Consider the following 15396-nt stretch of genomic DNA (forward strand, 5'->3'; position numbering starts at 1 on the left):
GACTTTGATCATTTATGCTTTTTCTTTTTACGAACGCACGTTTGGTCACTCCAAAATGGATCGTTTTGGACGATTGTTCGGACACCAGCCACGAATTTTTTATCTATTTAACACGTACGCGAATTTCTTCTTCGTATTGTACCTGGATGTATATGTGTTATCGTATATATGTATATATAACATGAGATTTACATATTCTATCTCTTTGAGCAATGTGCCAGTGGATCATAAACTTTATACATTATTGCTTTTCCGATAGCCACGTCACGTACATTCAATCTCGCTCGCGTACATCCCAACTCTCTTCTCGTCAAAATTAACACATTGTGCCTGTCGAGTAGATTGCAATATTGTGCCGTGCATTGTACTCGATTACAATTACAACCTATATACCTTTATAAAACAGAAGAATACGTCTTTAACGCTTTTCCCCGTATAAATTAATAGCGAATGCATCGAGACAATCCGATTAAATGTTTTTTACGAAATACCACTACATTGATTATCTATGAATAATGAAGGAATTCACTTAACGTGAATGTGTAATGCGATGATTGCCAAAAATCGAAAAAATAAAATAACAAAATAGTAGGATATTAAAATATCTTTTGTGCATAGGATTATTTCGTATTTAGTTGGGATGATCGTGAGTCGAATAATAATTTTTCTATCGCATACATTCATATCCGTCGCATCACATATATGCCAATACGATTGTACATATAATTAGTCAAGTTTCTAAATTGACGAATTTCTTTATAATAAACTTAACTTTTCACTACAGCGCAAAGTTTCAATGTACAAACGTTATTATATCGATGTTTGTCAGCGTGGACATCCGCGCCATGCTTTCGTCGATGCTTTCATTCCTTAGCTACAATAAATTTGCATACTTAAATTTAATATGGGTTTATAATAATAATAATATATATATATATATATTATTATTATTATTTCTTATATATATATATATATATATATATATATATATATGTGTGTGTATATTTGTATATATATATATGTATACTTTGTTTGTATATATGTAAGTGAATAATTAATTTTTTTCGTATGTTTGCTTCCTACGTCGTTACTTCATCGATCTTTCCGCTTTATCTATCGTTCGAGATCGCAAATTCCCGCATTACTTGTTAATGTCATACATTGGATATAACAGCTTAGGAAAATTTGAGCCACCTTCTTGAGTATAATGATTACACGATATCTAAGGTGGCTTTAAAAATACCACTCGTATAATCCCGATAACTTCTCTTTGTTTTTTTTTTTTATTTTTTTTTTTTACGTAGCGTATCTACTTCTATTTTTTACACCTTTATTTTATATCTATATTAACAATCTATAATTCGATCTACAATATTCGGAGCCTCATATGATTAACCTGAAGACGCGTTATTTGCGCTTCAAGTTTCAACTTTAACAAACACACCTAATGGTCCAGTATGGGAGGAGCTTGTAGATTAATTCATTATACATATTAATTAATGCTAGTCATTTACAGACTCTCTGTTTCTTTCTTTCTTTCTATTTCTCTCTCTCTCTCTCTCTCTCTCTCTCCCTCCCTTTCATTCTTTCTCTAATTCATTCGATTTATACAAACGAAGTCATTCCAGGCAATCGAGTATCGTACTTGATTTTATCTCCAATAATTATAGAATCGTTCATGCCTTAGGAGATTTTTCATAATTTCCTTTAGAGTAGAACTTGAACTCTGCTGATATCGTGTCGTAGTTTATTTTGGATCAATATAATTATCGCGACAGGATTTTACATTAGCCAAGATCGTTTGGAAGATATTGTAATATTATCGCCGGTCCAGCAGCGAACTATGTATTTGAATTTATGCTCACTTTTTTCATACGTGATCTATTTCTTATTGAAAATGTAATATCAGAAAAAGCACGTTTTGCATCGAGATCGAGCAGATAACTGCAGCTGTTTCTATACGTTCGATTTTATGACAACGCGACTATAATTCGGTTTTGCTATTCTATTTTCTCTTCAATCAATATTTTCAAAATACAACGTGAATGAAAATAGACTCGAGAAGAAACATATAAGAAAATAAATCTTTCCCTCTTTTGTCATATTCTTTTACATTACGTAACACGTACAGAGATTTTTCTTATTACGATCTTATTGTAATACTACCACATATATGGTATATGTTTATCCGTAATCTATTACACGGAAAATTATTTGGCTTAGTTTTTTATAGTGTCGTTCGATTCTCGATTGTAGGAACAAGTTTGGATAGTCAGACAGATAGCCATTTTATATCTTTCTCGAAAAAGATGAATTAAACTTCTTTACGCAAGTATCTACGCACCACATACAGGCAGATACAAACATACATACATATACGTACGAAAACGTACGCGTAAACGTACATACGCGCATACATACATACGTACATACATACATACACACATACTCACACACACACACACACACACACATTCACACCCACATATATCTGCATACATCATTTTTCATTCTTTCCTTTTTTCATTAAACTCTTTCTGACACTTTTTCATGTCCCTAAATCGTCGTTGATATTTTAAACACTCGAGGCTCTTTTTCCCCTTCTCTTCTAGAATAGGTAACTTTATACGTGTCACGAATCGTTGGCGAGACACGTCGAAGTGGACGCGAGAACGCTGCACGCGAGGAGCACGAGTAGGAGGATAGAACTCGATGACCTTGACATGCTTCTACCATCGTTGCTATAGGGTAGTTTAACCGCGACCTCGGCCATCTTGAATATCGAGAGTAAAGGATGCGTGTGAACTTCATGATGCTTATTATTGATCTTCTGGCTCAAATCCTCCAGCATGGAAGCGCATTCCTCCTGAAAAGAAAATCATTACGTTTAACATACGAGTACAAGTATTTATACAAATAAATAATATTTTTCACAAAATGTATAAATATATATATATATATATATCACTTTATATAAAAATACAAAAAAATTATATCTACGAACGAGTTATTCGATAAAATTATCATAGTATTTATTCAATGATAATATTTTGACGAATAATGTTTTCTTATGTCATGTTTCTTCGCAAATTCAACATCGTGAAACATAACACGTTATCGTTGTTCATAAAGTCACAGCATCGATTTCTATTTTCAACTCTCGCTATCCCTTTTCAAGTTTTTCCTTTCTCTCTCTCTCTCTCTCTCTCTCTCTCTCTCTCTCTCTCTCACCCCTCTCTTACTTTCTTTCTCTCTTTGTCCTACTCCTTCACTTCGAAATTACCTTCGCCTCGTTGAATCTTTAATTTCCGGCATAGGATAGGGAAACTGAGGCTAGAACGATTTTTGGTGATATTTTTCGTGGGTAGGAAAGGGTGTGCGAGAGGGTGATATGGTGGAAATGTACGCGACGCACATCGTGCGCCACGTGGCACGACGAGATTTCGACGTCACTGAGATTTCGAAACGTCGAGAAGAGTACGCGTCAGGTCTTCCTCGTCCTTGTTCTCTCTACGTCCTCGTCTTCGTATTTGGCATCCTCGTTCGTTTTGCAAAAGTCCTTTACCGAACGTCGGATATTCAATGAAATTAAATTCCCTTTCCGCCTTTTCTCAGGAACTGAATTTTTTCATCGATAAAGATAGAGAAAGTATTATCGGTGACATTATTCCACCGCAATAGGTATGTTCTTTATTCTCCTCTATTCGTATCATTTTCGATATTTCATTTTACATTAATTTGCTATTAAAATGTTTCCTTTTTCATTATTACCTTTAATTTAATTTTAATTTTTCGATATCCTTTATCATTTTTTAAAGAAGAGAATTATATTATTGCGTGTTAAATTATTATATAATTTTAAAATCATTAATTATATATATATATATATATATATATATATGTATATTTATAAATTTATTATTTTCATACATTAACATTATGTCAAGTATTTATATATGTATAATAATATATTATTGATCTCGTCATATGACATGTTTTTTTATTAACGATATTAATCTATAACTATAGGAATTGCTCGAGGATGAATTCGGTGCGTGGTGATTTTAAAAATTCAGTATGACATCCTGAACAATCGCATTATTCCCATATCCACGCATCAGCTTTTATCTTGTAATTCAATAAAACGTTAGGGGAACGGGGACAATAACAATCCAAGCAGGGGATTCCAGTGAAAACCCAAAGCGATAATTCATTTTACATATCGGCTCACACTAATTGCTACCGGTTTCGAACTCCTCCTAGCACGTAGCGTGTTAATTATGGAACACGAGAATCGACGATCTTACAGCACGGCAAGCTTAGTAAAATTTCCTTTGTTATATCAGATTCTAAATCTTTGACGATGCAAGTATTACGATTTGTTCAATTAGGATGAAATGGCAAAATAAAAGTTTACGTCAACTTATAAAAAATATTAATATAATCATATAATATTTGACAATGATTAAGAGAGAATGATATTTATATATTTAATATATAACGATGTGAAATATAATTATGATAAAGGATTAAAAATAAATAGTATTATATGAAAATATTAAAAATAAAATCGATCTTAATTATCCATCTGTATTATTCATAATATCATTTTCTTAATAAATTACGAATTACGACGATATCTTTTATGTCTCATAATTAATTTCCCAAGACGCGGACTCATATAAATAATTCAATATTTTTGTATAAGTAGACATTGAGAAATATCTGATCTAGAGTTGACATTTGAAATATATCTAGCAATACGAGTACCTGCGATGTACCTACTTAGGCAAGATTTAATTAATGCGATTAACGTAACTAGAGAATATAGTTACCTTTCGTTGAGAAAGTTTTATACTAAAGATCGCGATCTATGAAGAAGATCATATATACCAGAAAGAGAGAAAGAGAGAGAGAGAGAGAGAGAGAGAGAGTGTGTGTTTGTGTTTGTGTACCATCGAGTCACGGTTTAATTAATACGGGGCTGCGGCATACCGACGGAATTCTGCGGAAGCTCGATACCCCGCTATAATTTACGAACGTTCTCGTCTATTACCGCTGGATCCCTTTTATCGATATAATACAACTAAATATTTAGATGCGCATGTAAGCAACGGAGTTTCAAGGGAGCAAAGGTGAAATATCCTATAGAAATACTTTGTAAGCCAATCTCCAGGGATATTTCAAAATCGAATCGCTAAACTCGATCCTTTCCATTCGATGATATATTTCCTATTAAAATTTCTTCCTTATCGTCGAACTTGTATTCATCTAATTCGATAAATCATTTCACATTAAATATCAGTATAGATTCATTAAAATTAATTAAATATGATGATTTAGATATAGTGAAAGAGAGAGAGAGAGAGAGAGAGAGAGAGATGGATAGATAGATAGATAGATAGATAGATACATAGATAGATAGATAGATAGATAGATAGATAGATAGATAGATAGATAGATAGATAGAGAGAGAGAGAGAGAGAGAAAGAGAGAAAGAGAGAGAGAGAGAACAAGAGGAAACTAAGGATCGTACTTTCCAAAGGAGTGAATAACGTTCTAGATCCACCAGAGGATTCTGAGAACTAATGATATCTCTTTCTCTTTCCTCCCTAGGAAACGATCCGCGAAGCAAAGGATTCTATTTATATACGTTTGGAGATATGCGAATGAGAAGCTGTTGTAAGATGGCATCGCGATGGTGTGTCTTAACCGTTGTTGCAGGTGCATTCGCGTTTCTCATAGGACAGGTAAACCATTATCCTTCTTCCTCCGAGGGAATCCCTTATTAATGGTCGGCTAATTGGATTTCTCGGGAGAGAAACGATTAGGTCAACGCAGTCTTGTATGCGAAGATGAAGAGAAAGAGAAAGAGAGGGAAAGAGAGAGATAGATAGATAGATAGATAGATAGAGAGAGAGAGAGAGAGAGAGAGAGAGAGAGAGAGAGAGAAGATTCGTAGTAACGAAGAACCGAGAGGTCTGTTATAGGATGGCGACGTCTTCCACTGACCCCCTTTCCATTTCATACTTAAACTTCGATTGAAAACGGAGAGAGAGAGAGGGAGAGAGAGGGAGAGAGAGAGAGATAGATAGGTAGATAGGCGGATAGAGAGAAAGAGAGAGAGAGAGAGAGAGACAGAGAGAGAAATGTTCGATATCTGAAACGATTGTGTTTGCGACGTTCGTTTACAGTTCGAAACGAGACCCGTTTGCGACTCGTGTCGTCGAACAATGTTATCAATGTATAATGACGTGATAATGGGAAAGATGTACGCCAACGATAAGAATACTACTTTACTGTAACTCTATCTCTATCTCTTGTTCCCTATCTCCCGTGTTCTCTTTCATTCGATATTTCGTTTCAAATTCGTACACTTGTAACTTCTTCCTATTTAATAATTTATATTAAAATACTGTATGGTTTATCGAACGGTCAATAATGCAGAGAAGTGCGTGAAACAATAATATTCTTTATCGAATATAAATTTTTACGACAACAGGATCGGCTAGAGGATCCCAGCGGTTGGTAGTCTCGTAAAAGTCGTGCATTAGTGCCGGTAGTAACTATAAACGAATGTTTTAATGGTCGCGTAAAAGAATTCTTTCGTTGAAGAAAGGGCAACACTCCGACATCTGGAGTGTCCACTTGATCGATAACGACGTCGAGACTTAGTTAACGTTCAATAGAAAAAGTGTAAAAAAAAAAGAAAAAAGAAAAAAAAAGAAAAAGAAAAAGAAAAAGAAAAAAAATTGATCGAAGAAAATGAAGGAGTATAGTGGAGTGAACGGGAAGAGTATGAAAAAGGAGAGACAAAGACGTAAGTCTACGTCATGATGTCTTTATCGAATAGCGAGTTCTCGAGTATAAAAGAACGAGCAATTAAATTAGAATAAAAATGGAATTAATAGGGAATGATTTAAGTACTTGTGAACTATAAAGTCGAGAATTATAAAGGGAATACGTCAGAGTCAATAGACAACATCAAAAAATCTACTTTAATATTTAAACTATTTATCTTAATTTATATCGAATTTAGAAATCGCTTTAATTAACTTTAATCCATTAAATATTTGTGATCATAAAATTACAATATATTAATATTTAATGTGATTTAATGTGAACGTCGAACGATGATTTAGGTATTTTATTAAATTCCATACAAAATAATATGAAAATATAATTTTGCCATTATTTTCACTTACAATATTCTTATATCTAATTATTTAATAAATGGATAAATAAATTAATATCAACGAACAAATATCAATTAATTATTGTTTATGCAAATCCAGGATTGAAGTATCTCGATTTTAAAACGTAATAATGTGAAAAGTTATATTTTACGTCATTTCATGCAAAATCACTGTACCCATTTGAAACATGTAAAATAAGGAAGTTGTGCATTAAAGAGTCTTTCCGCTCGTTTCATGGGTTCAGTCCGACCCGTTCTTAAACTCCAAAGCTCTTGTGACGCTGCAACGTTGTCGGACTGTTTTAAAAATGAAAGAACTCCCTTTTACATTCCTACTGTTGCCTCTCTCTTATAGTATTCCTGGATATCTCCTTCTTTTCTGACCGAACAAAGGACCACGTTGTGGTAGAAACGTGCGCAATCCGCACTAGACGATAGTAGTCGGTACTATTAACCAATTTTTTTTTTTTTTCATATAAACTTACTTATCACGTTTTACAACGTAACTCGTATAATTAAAAAATCATTACATTTTGTTACTTATGTCAATATGGATAAAGAGAGAAAAAAAAGTAGGGAGAGAGAGAGAGAGAGAAGGAGAAAGAGAGAAAGAGAGCTTATTGTTAGCACAATAATAGAGAGGAAGATAGAACATCAAAAATATTAGTATTTCTTAAGGTATGGTTATAACCATTTGGACTTGACTTAAAAATGAAGAAGCTTGCTTTATTTTTCTAGCGTATCGGTTCTCTGTTCTCGGTCTATTAGAGAAGTCTATGAAATTCATTTCTTTTGATTTTCTAAATTTGTAAATTTTTCTATTAACTCAGAATATTAATTCTTTTCTTTAAATAATAAATTCTTTCCTGATATTTTTTTCAATCTTCTTTAGTTTCGTTTAGCTATTATTGGTATCGATAGCAATGAGGAGAAAATAAAGAGAGAGAGAGAGAGAGAAAGAGAGCTTATTGTTAGCACAACAGTAGAGAGGAAGATAGAACATCAAAAATATTAGTATTTCTTAAGGTATGGTTATAACCATTTGGACTTGACTTAAAAATGAAAAAGCTTACTTTATTTTTCTAGCGTATCGGTCTTCTATTCTTGGTCTATTAGAGACGTCTATGAAATTCATTTCTTTTGATTTTCTAAATTTGTAAGTTTTTCTATTAACTCAGAATATTAATTTTTTTCTTTAAATAATAAATTCTTTCCTGATATTTTTTTCAATCTTCTTTAGTTTCATTTAGCTATCACTGGTATCGATAACAGTGAAGAGAGAACAAAGAGAGAGAGAGAAAGAGAAAGAGAAAGAGAAAAAGAACGAGAGAAAGAGAAAGAGAAAGAGAGAGAGAGAGAGAGAGAGAGAGAGAAAGAGAAAGAGAAAGAGAAAAAGAACGAGAGAAAGAGAAAGAGAAAGAGAGAGAGAGAGAGAGAGAGAGAGAGAGAGGAATATTAAAATTATTTTTATATTTATGAAATGTAACTAGTCAGTTATTATATCGATGTAATATGTAAGGTCAAAGCGTTTTTTGCGTTACATAACGTTTACGCTTATCGCGTATCACGAGTTAATTACCTTTGGGATGATAATGAAGCTTGTGTTTGCATGTTGAAAGGTCGTAGCTGTCATTTCCTTTGCAGCCATCGCCACCCTCCTTTCGCGCTTCTTTCATTCGAAAATCAAACCCGTTCGTTCCTCCGGGCGAAATTAATCGAACCTCTCTCCATTCCCATGCCGCTCTTCCCTCCCCTCCTCCACCTATCCACCCCTACGCCCACTCCAACCTCTTTCGAAGCAGTCTCTGTCGGATATCCGAAAGGTAGAAGCGAATTGTTTCTGTTACGTGAAAGCTGCGTTCGCGTGCAAGCGACGGCCGGGCGAGGCATACTGAATTCCCCGGGGAATGCACATCGCTAACGCATCAAGCAGAAAATATTACTCACTCTACTTTAGTCATCTTCTTTCGATACTCGAAAAACAAATGGACCTATACTGAAATAATAATTTCATCGAAATCTATACTCTATGTATATCTGTATAGATACGCATGTATTGGTATATATGAACATACATAGTTATATCTATTCGATCCTCGTACGAGCCATGGGACAGTGCACTTTATCAGATTGACTCATTTCTACTCATTCTTTTATTTCTTTTGACACGACTTCATACACTATCGTACATACGATAGATTTACTTTTTTTTCATTGTTTTGTTTTTCTTTTTTCTTTTTTTTTTTTTTTTTTTTTCTAAGTTATCATAAAATTCACGATTATTCTCGATCATTTTTTCTTTTTCCTTTTTTATGACTTATAAAGGAACGAAACGATCTTGTAATGAAAATGACGAAGAAGTTTTTCTTTCTTTCCTTTTTTCTCTCTTCTTGAAACTATTAAGATGAAAGTAATATTTTTAACTAGTTTTTTTTTTCTTTTTTTTTTTTTGACTTCGAAATGATTATATTTCTTTCAATATGGAATAAAGTTATTTTGGTTATTAATATGAATAAAATATTTTCATACTTATTTGTTAAAAAGCGACAATTGTCGATAAATGCGATTTGAAAATTCTTTTCGATTTTTTATGTATGATACATTATATAATTGACATAAAAACTATTTAACAATTTTGCATAATCATTGGATAAACGTATACATTTAATTTTTTTCCAATAAAATGTTTCGCTACTATTACGATTGATTTGCATTTTTTTCTTTTTTTTTTTTTTGTTTTTTAAACGAACACTTTATATTATACGTATTTAATTTTTCTCGATCGATTCATTATTTCGCGATCTATATTCATTCTATTTCAGAAATGTTTATACTCGATTTCAAAGAGTTTACTATCATTTTTATGGATTCATATTAAATATATCTATCTCTAACGTTTATTCCTAATCGTCATTCGAGTTCTTTTATTAAGAAGAAGAAAAGGTATTATTTCTTGGCTGAAACAATTCTCTTCATTCGTGGGAATCGTGACGAGAAATTCATCGATACGTCGAAGAACCATGGCTTTGTCGACGTTCTAACGTCGGTTCGGTTCGATTGTCGTCTATCGAGGCAGCAACTCGATAAAGCCAGAAGTAGAGTCCCACTCTCTTCGAGCGATACCGTCGACTTCATTGAGATAAGGTCTCAATGCCTTAATGGCCTCACCTAACGGATGCAGTCGCATAGCCTTTCGGCGTTATGCCACCTCGTTCGATCTGTCCATTCACTAGGAACGAGATACGTATTGTTCAAAAGCATCTAAGGACCTTTCGAACGAAAAGACGAATGTAACAAAAATAATGCAAAAGTTATGAACAAAGTTTAAAGGGTATTTGTAAATGTCATTGAAATTTTTTCCCTTGAAATAAAATAGATCATCATTTACCATTAGAAGGCAAACTCTAATAATAGATTATTAAAAATATCCTTAATGTACAATGATTATTTTATTAAAAAATTAATAATGTGGTCGATAACGTATCGATGGAAAAAGTTTATAGCCATAATAAAAAAATTTTTATCAATTATGTAGATATTTACGATTTTATACATTTATTTGATATACGAGGCGATATTATATTTTATATTTATTAATTATATATCTTTTACGATTCAATGGACAATTTTGGAATTATCATTATATCTATAAACCGATCGTAATAAAAGACAAACGTTGAATTTTAACGAAATTGTTTCATGATACGAGGTCGGCAAGCCATCGAATAAAATCTTAAACGACATCTACTACATATTTTAATTACTTTTTTCATTATTCAACAATCTCTCTCTCTCTCTGTCTCTCTCTCTCTCTCTCTTTCTTTCTTTCTCTCTTTCTTACTATCATAAAATTGAATCAATGAAAGCAGACGATGGTTTTGAAAAAGTTGAAAAGTTTATCGTTCTTTCATTTTCTATCATTTTCTTCAAGAAGAGAGTTTTTAAAGGACGACGAAACGAGGTCATGAATTCGTATACTTATATAGCCATGTTAGATGAGGACTGTTTGAGAAGATATATATATATATATATATATATATATATATATATATATCTATATATATATAGAGGGAGAGAGAGAGAGAAAAATAAAAGAAAAGTGAAATGACTGAATCAGAATCGAATGCTCATCGAGGGGTGGCCTTAAACCCTCGCGCGCGCAAGAATCTTGTCGATTGTAACGTTGAGAGGAAGGGGGAAAAGTAGGTGGAGGAAAGCATTGTCGATAATTCAAAGAGTCGAAGAATCAACGACTGGAATGGAGTCGTGCCTAATTCGAAATCAAACCTTCTACAGACGTAAATCGGCGAACGTTGTCGATCCTTCTCTCGTATTCTATGAGACAAATGGGACGCACGGTTGAATGGATGCCATTCGTAAAAACGAAGAATCAGAATAATTACCTGCTTTGGGGAACGAAGTTGAAACGATTCAGTCCGCGACTCGTGCTTATTCCGATTATCGAGCGAATTCACAACTACTATCACTACTTATTCCTTTTTTCTTATCGAAAAGAATCAACTACATTTTGAATACAATGTTCAAGCTATTGCTAGAGTAAAATCAATGCAATATAATCGATCGATGCGCCAGTAATCTTTTTCTTTTCTTAAGAAATAGAAAATTCTATTTTGGGATTGCATAAGCGTGCATTTAAATTATCTTATTCCGATAGATAGTTCCTTAAAGACGAAAATACATTAAACGAAAGGTACGTTTTCAAAAGCGATTCGATTTCGAAAGAGATCGTATACAATTCTTATATTAATTAGTAATTAAAATTTATATATATATATATATATATATATATATATATATATATATATATATATAATGTATAAATGAAGATCTGTCTTTTGAGGATACAATAGAGAAAAAATTATGAAATTTCTTAGCAATTCGTGATAAGGTAATAAAAAGTAATCCCGTTGAAGCGGTAAAGGAGATTCTCCTTGTCGTAAAGATCGCTGTAGACGATGAGAAGCACGTACGCTCGATCTTTCGCATTCGCGGTGAGCTTTTAATGAAAGATGTCGGTCCCATCTCGGTAGAGGGTGCATTTCGCTGACACTTATACAGGGGGTCGAGATACTTAATTTGACATTCCAGTCGACTCTTTTCCCTTCGTCATCGATCTCTACGGACCGACAGACAGATATATACCTAGCTAGCTACTACTACCCGCGGTCGTTTTCCCTCGTTACTCGTCGTCTCTGTCGGCGTCGCGCTCGTTGCCCGAAGTTTATTGGAACGTGCTTAATTAACTTTCCAGCGGTGACTTCGGCGCCGACGTCGACGTCGTCGCGATTATCCGTAAGCCGGGCTGACTGCAGCATTGCTGGAAATCCACCTCGTTGAACAACCCCACCTTCAACGCCATCCCAACAAGCACTACCATCACCCATTCCTTCCTCTTCTTGCGTTAGCTCCTTTCTCGCGAGAGGCAAAAGCGTCGGTAACGTTCTCTCCTATAATTTCGCCCAAGTAACGGAGGAAGACTAATCGAGCTTCCAAAGCGCCGCGCAACTTGCGAGCTGCATAATCGTAGATTATAATTGTGATTGCATAACAGCAAATTCGAATTATGAATCTGCCGCGAGGCGACTTGATTCACCCCTACCCAATGAATATCTTCCCTTCTCTCTTCAATATGTTACCTACGAGATGAGGTACCTACGTATTTTGGATTCGGGCATCGATTAATTTCTCCTTCAAATGATAAATTATTCTAGAGGTGTTCTCTTGTGATAAGTTATATATGCATTTATGTATGGGTTTATATTTCAGAATGATACGGAAATAGAGAAAGCTCGTGTTTCACAAGATAAATAAAAGGACGAATCGAAAGAATGATCGACCTTATCGATTCAACGATAAGATATCGGTTTTATCCCTTAAAATAAATTTTATATGAAAGATATTCCACGTATATGCATCTGTACAAAGTGTTTCGTTAAATGTGATATTAGAAAATTATCATCCCTTATTTTTCTTTTTCTTCTTTTATTTATTACCATGTAAATAATTTACTATGTAAATAAATTTTCTCTCCTTTCATCCATAGTACATTTTCTCCATCATGAAAATACATTTCCTTTCTCTCTTTTAACTCTTTATGGTTAAGCTTTCGCGAAACTTTCAAAATAGCCAGGAGAAAAAGATAGCTGATACTAAACGAGCGAAGTTTAAGCGGCAATAAGTCGCCTCACCTCGTGGTAACCTTTCGTTATCACGAAAGGGTACATTTAGGATTTGAAATAGAAAGGAAGCGGAGACAAGTTTGAAGGTTTGACTTTTTAACGCAAAAGAGCGTACTCGTTCGCTCGCGAAGAAGACGAGTTTACTTCTTTTTTTTCCTTTTTTTTTCGACGATATTTCGACATCCATCGTTTATCTCTTTCTTTCTTTCTTTCTCTCTCTCTCTCTCTCTCTCTCTCTCTCTCTCTCTCTTTTTCTCTCTTTCTCTGACATAGCAGAAGATGGAAAGAGAAAAAGAGAGAGGATACAGAAGGAGAAGGACTGAAAGAAGGAGCCGAGCGAGCGCTTAAGTGGCGCATGGAAATTCAATGAAAAGTCACGAGAGCTCGAGAGATCGATACTCGGATACGGGGACTTGAATGTGGCAAGACAAGGTAGGGCAAGGCAATGCAAGGTAAAGTAAGGCAAGGCAAGGCAAGGCAAGGCAAAGGAGAAGACGAGTCGGTCGAATAGAATAGATGGTGGATGAGGAAGAAGAGAAGGAGGAAAAGGAAAAGGAGGTGGAAGCGAAGGCATAGGTGCCTTTATTGGCCTCGTGCCAGTCTTCGCTATCAATGTGGAACACCTGTGCGTTTACGTTTGGTCCTCGTCCTTTTAGTAAAGAATGAAAGTTGAATCCCCTTATACCCTTTACCAACTACCGAAGTACTGTCGAGGAAAAAGGGAAAGTGAATCGATGTTAATTTTAAATATCGAATACATCTTTTCCAAAGCTCTAGTCAAAGATAAACTTGTTATAGAAAAAAGAAAAAAAAAAAAGAAAAAGGACAACTTGTTTTTTTCTTTAAAGGAAATTAATCGAAACACGATAGTTCTTCTAAAAAGATCAAACCACGAAGTTTCTACATACATATATTCCTGAACCGATATCGTTTCGATTCAACGATATAAAATCTTTCATAAATGTGAATATTTGAAGTTAAACTGAATGAGTTTTTCAAAGCGTACTATCGGATGTTATCGCGCTAGAGAAGAAAGAATGGAAAAGTAGATCGCTTTGGTTAGACTACTCTTCTTTCTTGAATACACCTTTTTCTAAACGACGACGGTCATTTCGATCTTACCGTAACCGAGCGAACGAAATACTCGCAGAACACTTTCAGTTCTAGTGATATCACTTTCCGAACTTATTTCAATGTGAACGTGTTCGTTATATTCCAAAAGATTTATATTTCACGCTAGCTATTTTTATTTCTTTTCATTGTGATTCTATTACCTCTCCTTTCATTATCTTTTCAAATCTTGATGGACGTGACTAGACTGTTCGCATGCGATCGAGGCTGTCAGTATAATTTGAAAAAAATCAATTCATAATTCGAAAAAAAAAAATGTGATTCATAATTCGAAAAAAATGCGATTTAGAATTCTTAGAAAAAAGATCTCCCGTACGTTTCGTTACTTCTATTTTCATTTCGTCGTAAAACATTTCATAATCTTGTCATTTTTTGTATGACATTTATACATAAATGTTTCTAAGATCATATTAATTTCAACAATCATTAGTAAAGATTATTATACGTATATTTAGATCTCCTTGAGATAGCTCAAATCAATTTGTTAGTTCGATCAATTCCGTGAAATTTTTTCGAAGAATGTGACATATATACTTCATGCATATTCATGAAATGTCTATTGCTCGACATCAGCATCGGACACATCGAATACTGCTAAGTAAATAACTGTATGCTACGTATTATGTGCGTCATAAGTAAATTTACCTGTAGCTAACGTAGTTGCCACTTGTTTACACGTAATCCTAAGGCGATACCTAGCTCAATACCAGAATCTGGGGCAAATTTCTATTTTCCGATGAATCGAATCGATTCTGTAAATTTATGCGTATAGAACGTACGTAGTTAATTGATTCAACTATTACGACGAAAAGTATTTTAATTTCATAAAAAAAAATTTACTTATTCATTTATTAGAATATTTTTATGATA

At 33.9% G+C, this 15396-nt stretch overlaps 1 protein-coding gene across 2 annotated transcripts in view; it reads right to left on the reverse strand.

Annotated features, from left to right (window-relative positions):
- Positions 1–1005: 1005 nt before the first annotated feature.
- The window catches only part of Gfrl (Glial cell line-derived neurotrophic family receptor-like), a 210356-nt gene continuing 195965 nt past the window's right edge, over positions 1006–15396 (reverse strand). For both annotated transcript variants that reach the window (XM_085659351.1, XM_035869978.2), the window contains one exon: positions 1006–2866. In XM_085659351.1, coding sequence (XP_085515477.1) covers positions 2633–2866 — 234 coding nt within the window. In that variant the 3' untranslated portion in view covers positions 1006–2632. The remainder of the gene's footprint in view (positions 2867–15396) is intronic.

The sequence above is a fragment of the Vespa mandarinia genome, chromosome 9, assembly GCF_050613455.1.
Source record: "Vespa mandarinia isolate Hongniang chromosome 9, ASM5061345v1, whole genome shotgun sequence".
In the NCBI taxonomy this organism is placed as follows: domain Eukaryota; kingdom Metazoa; phylum Arthropoda; class Insecta; order Hymenoptera; family Vespidae; genus Vespa; species Vespa mandarinia.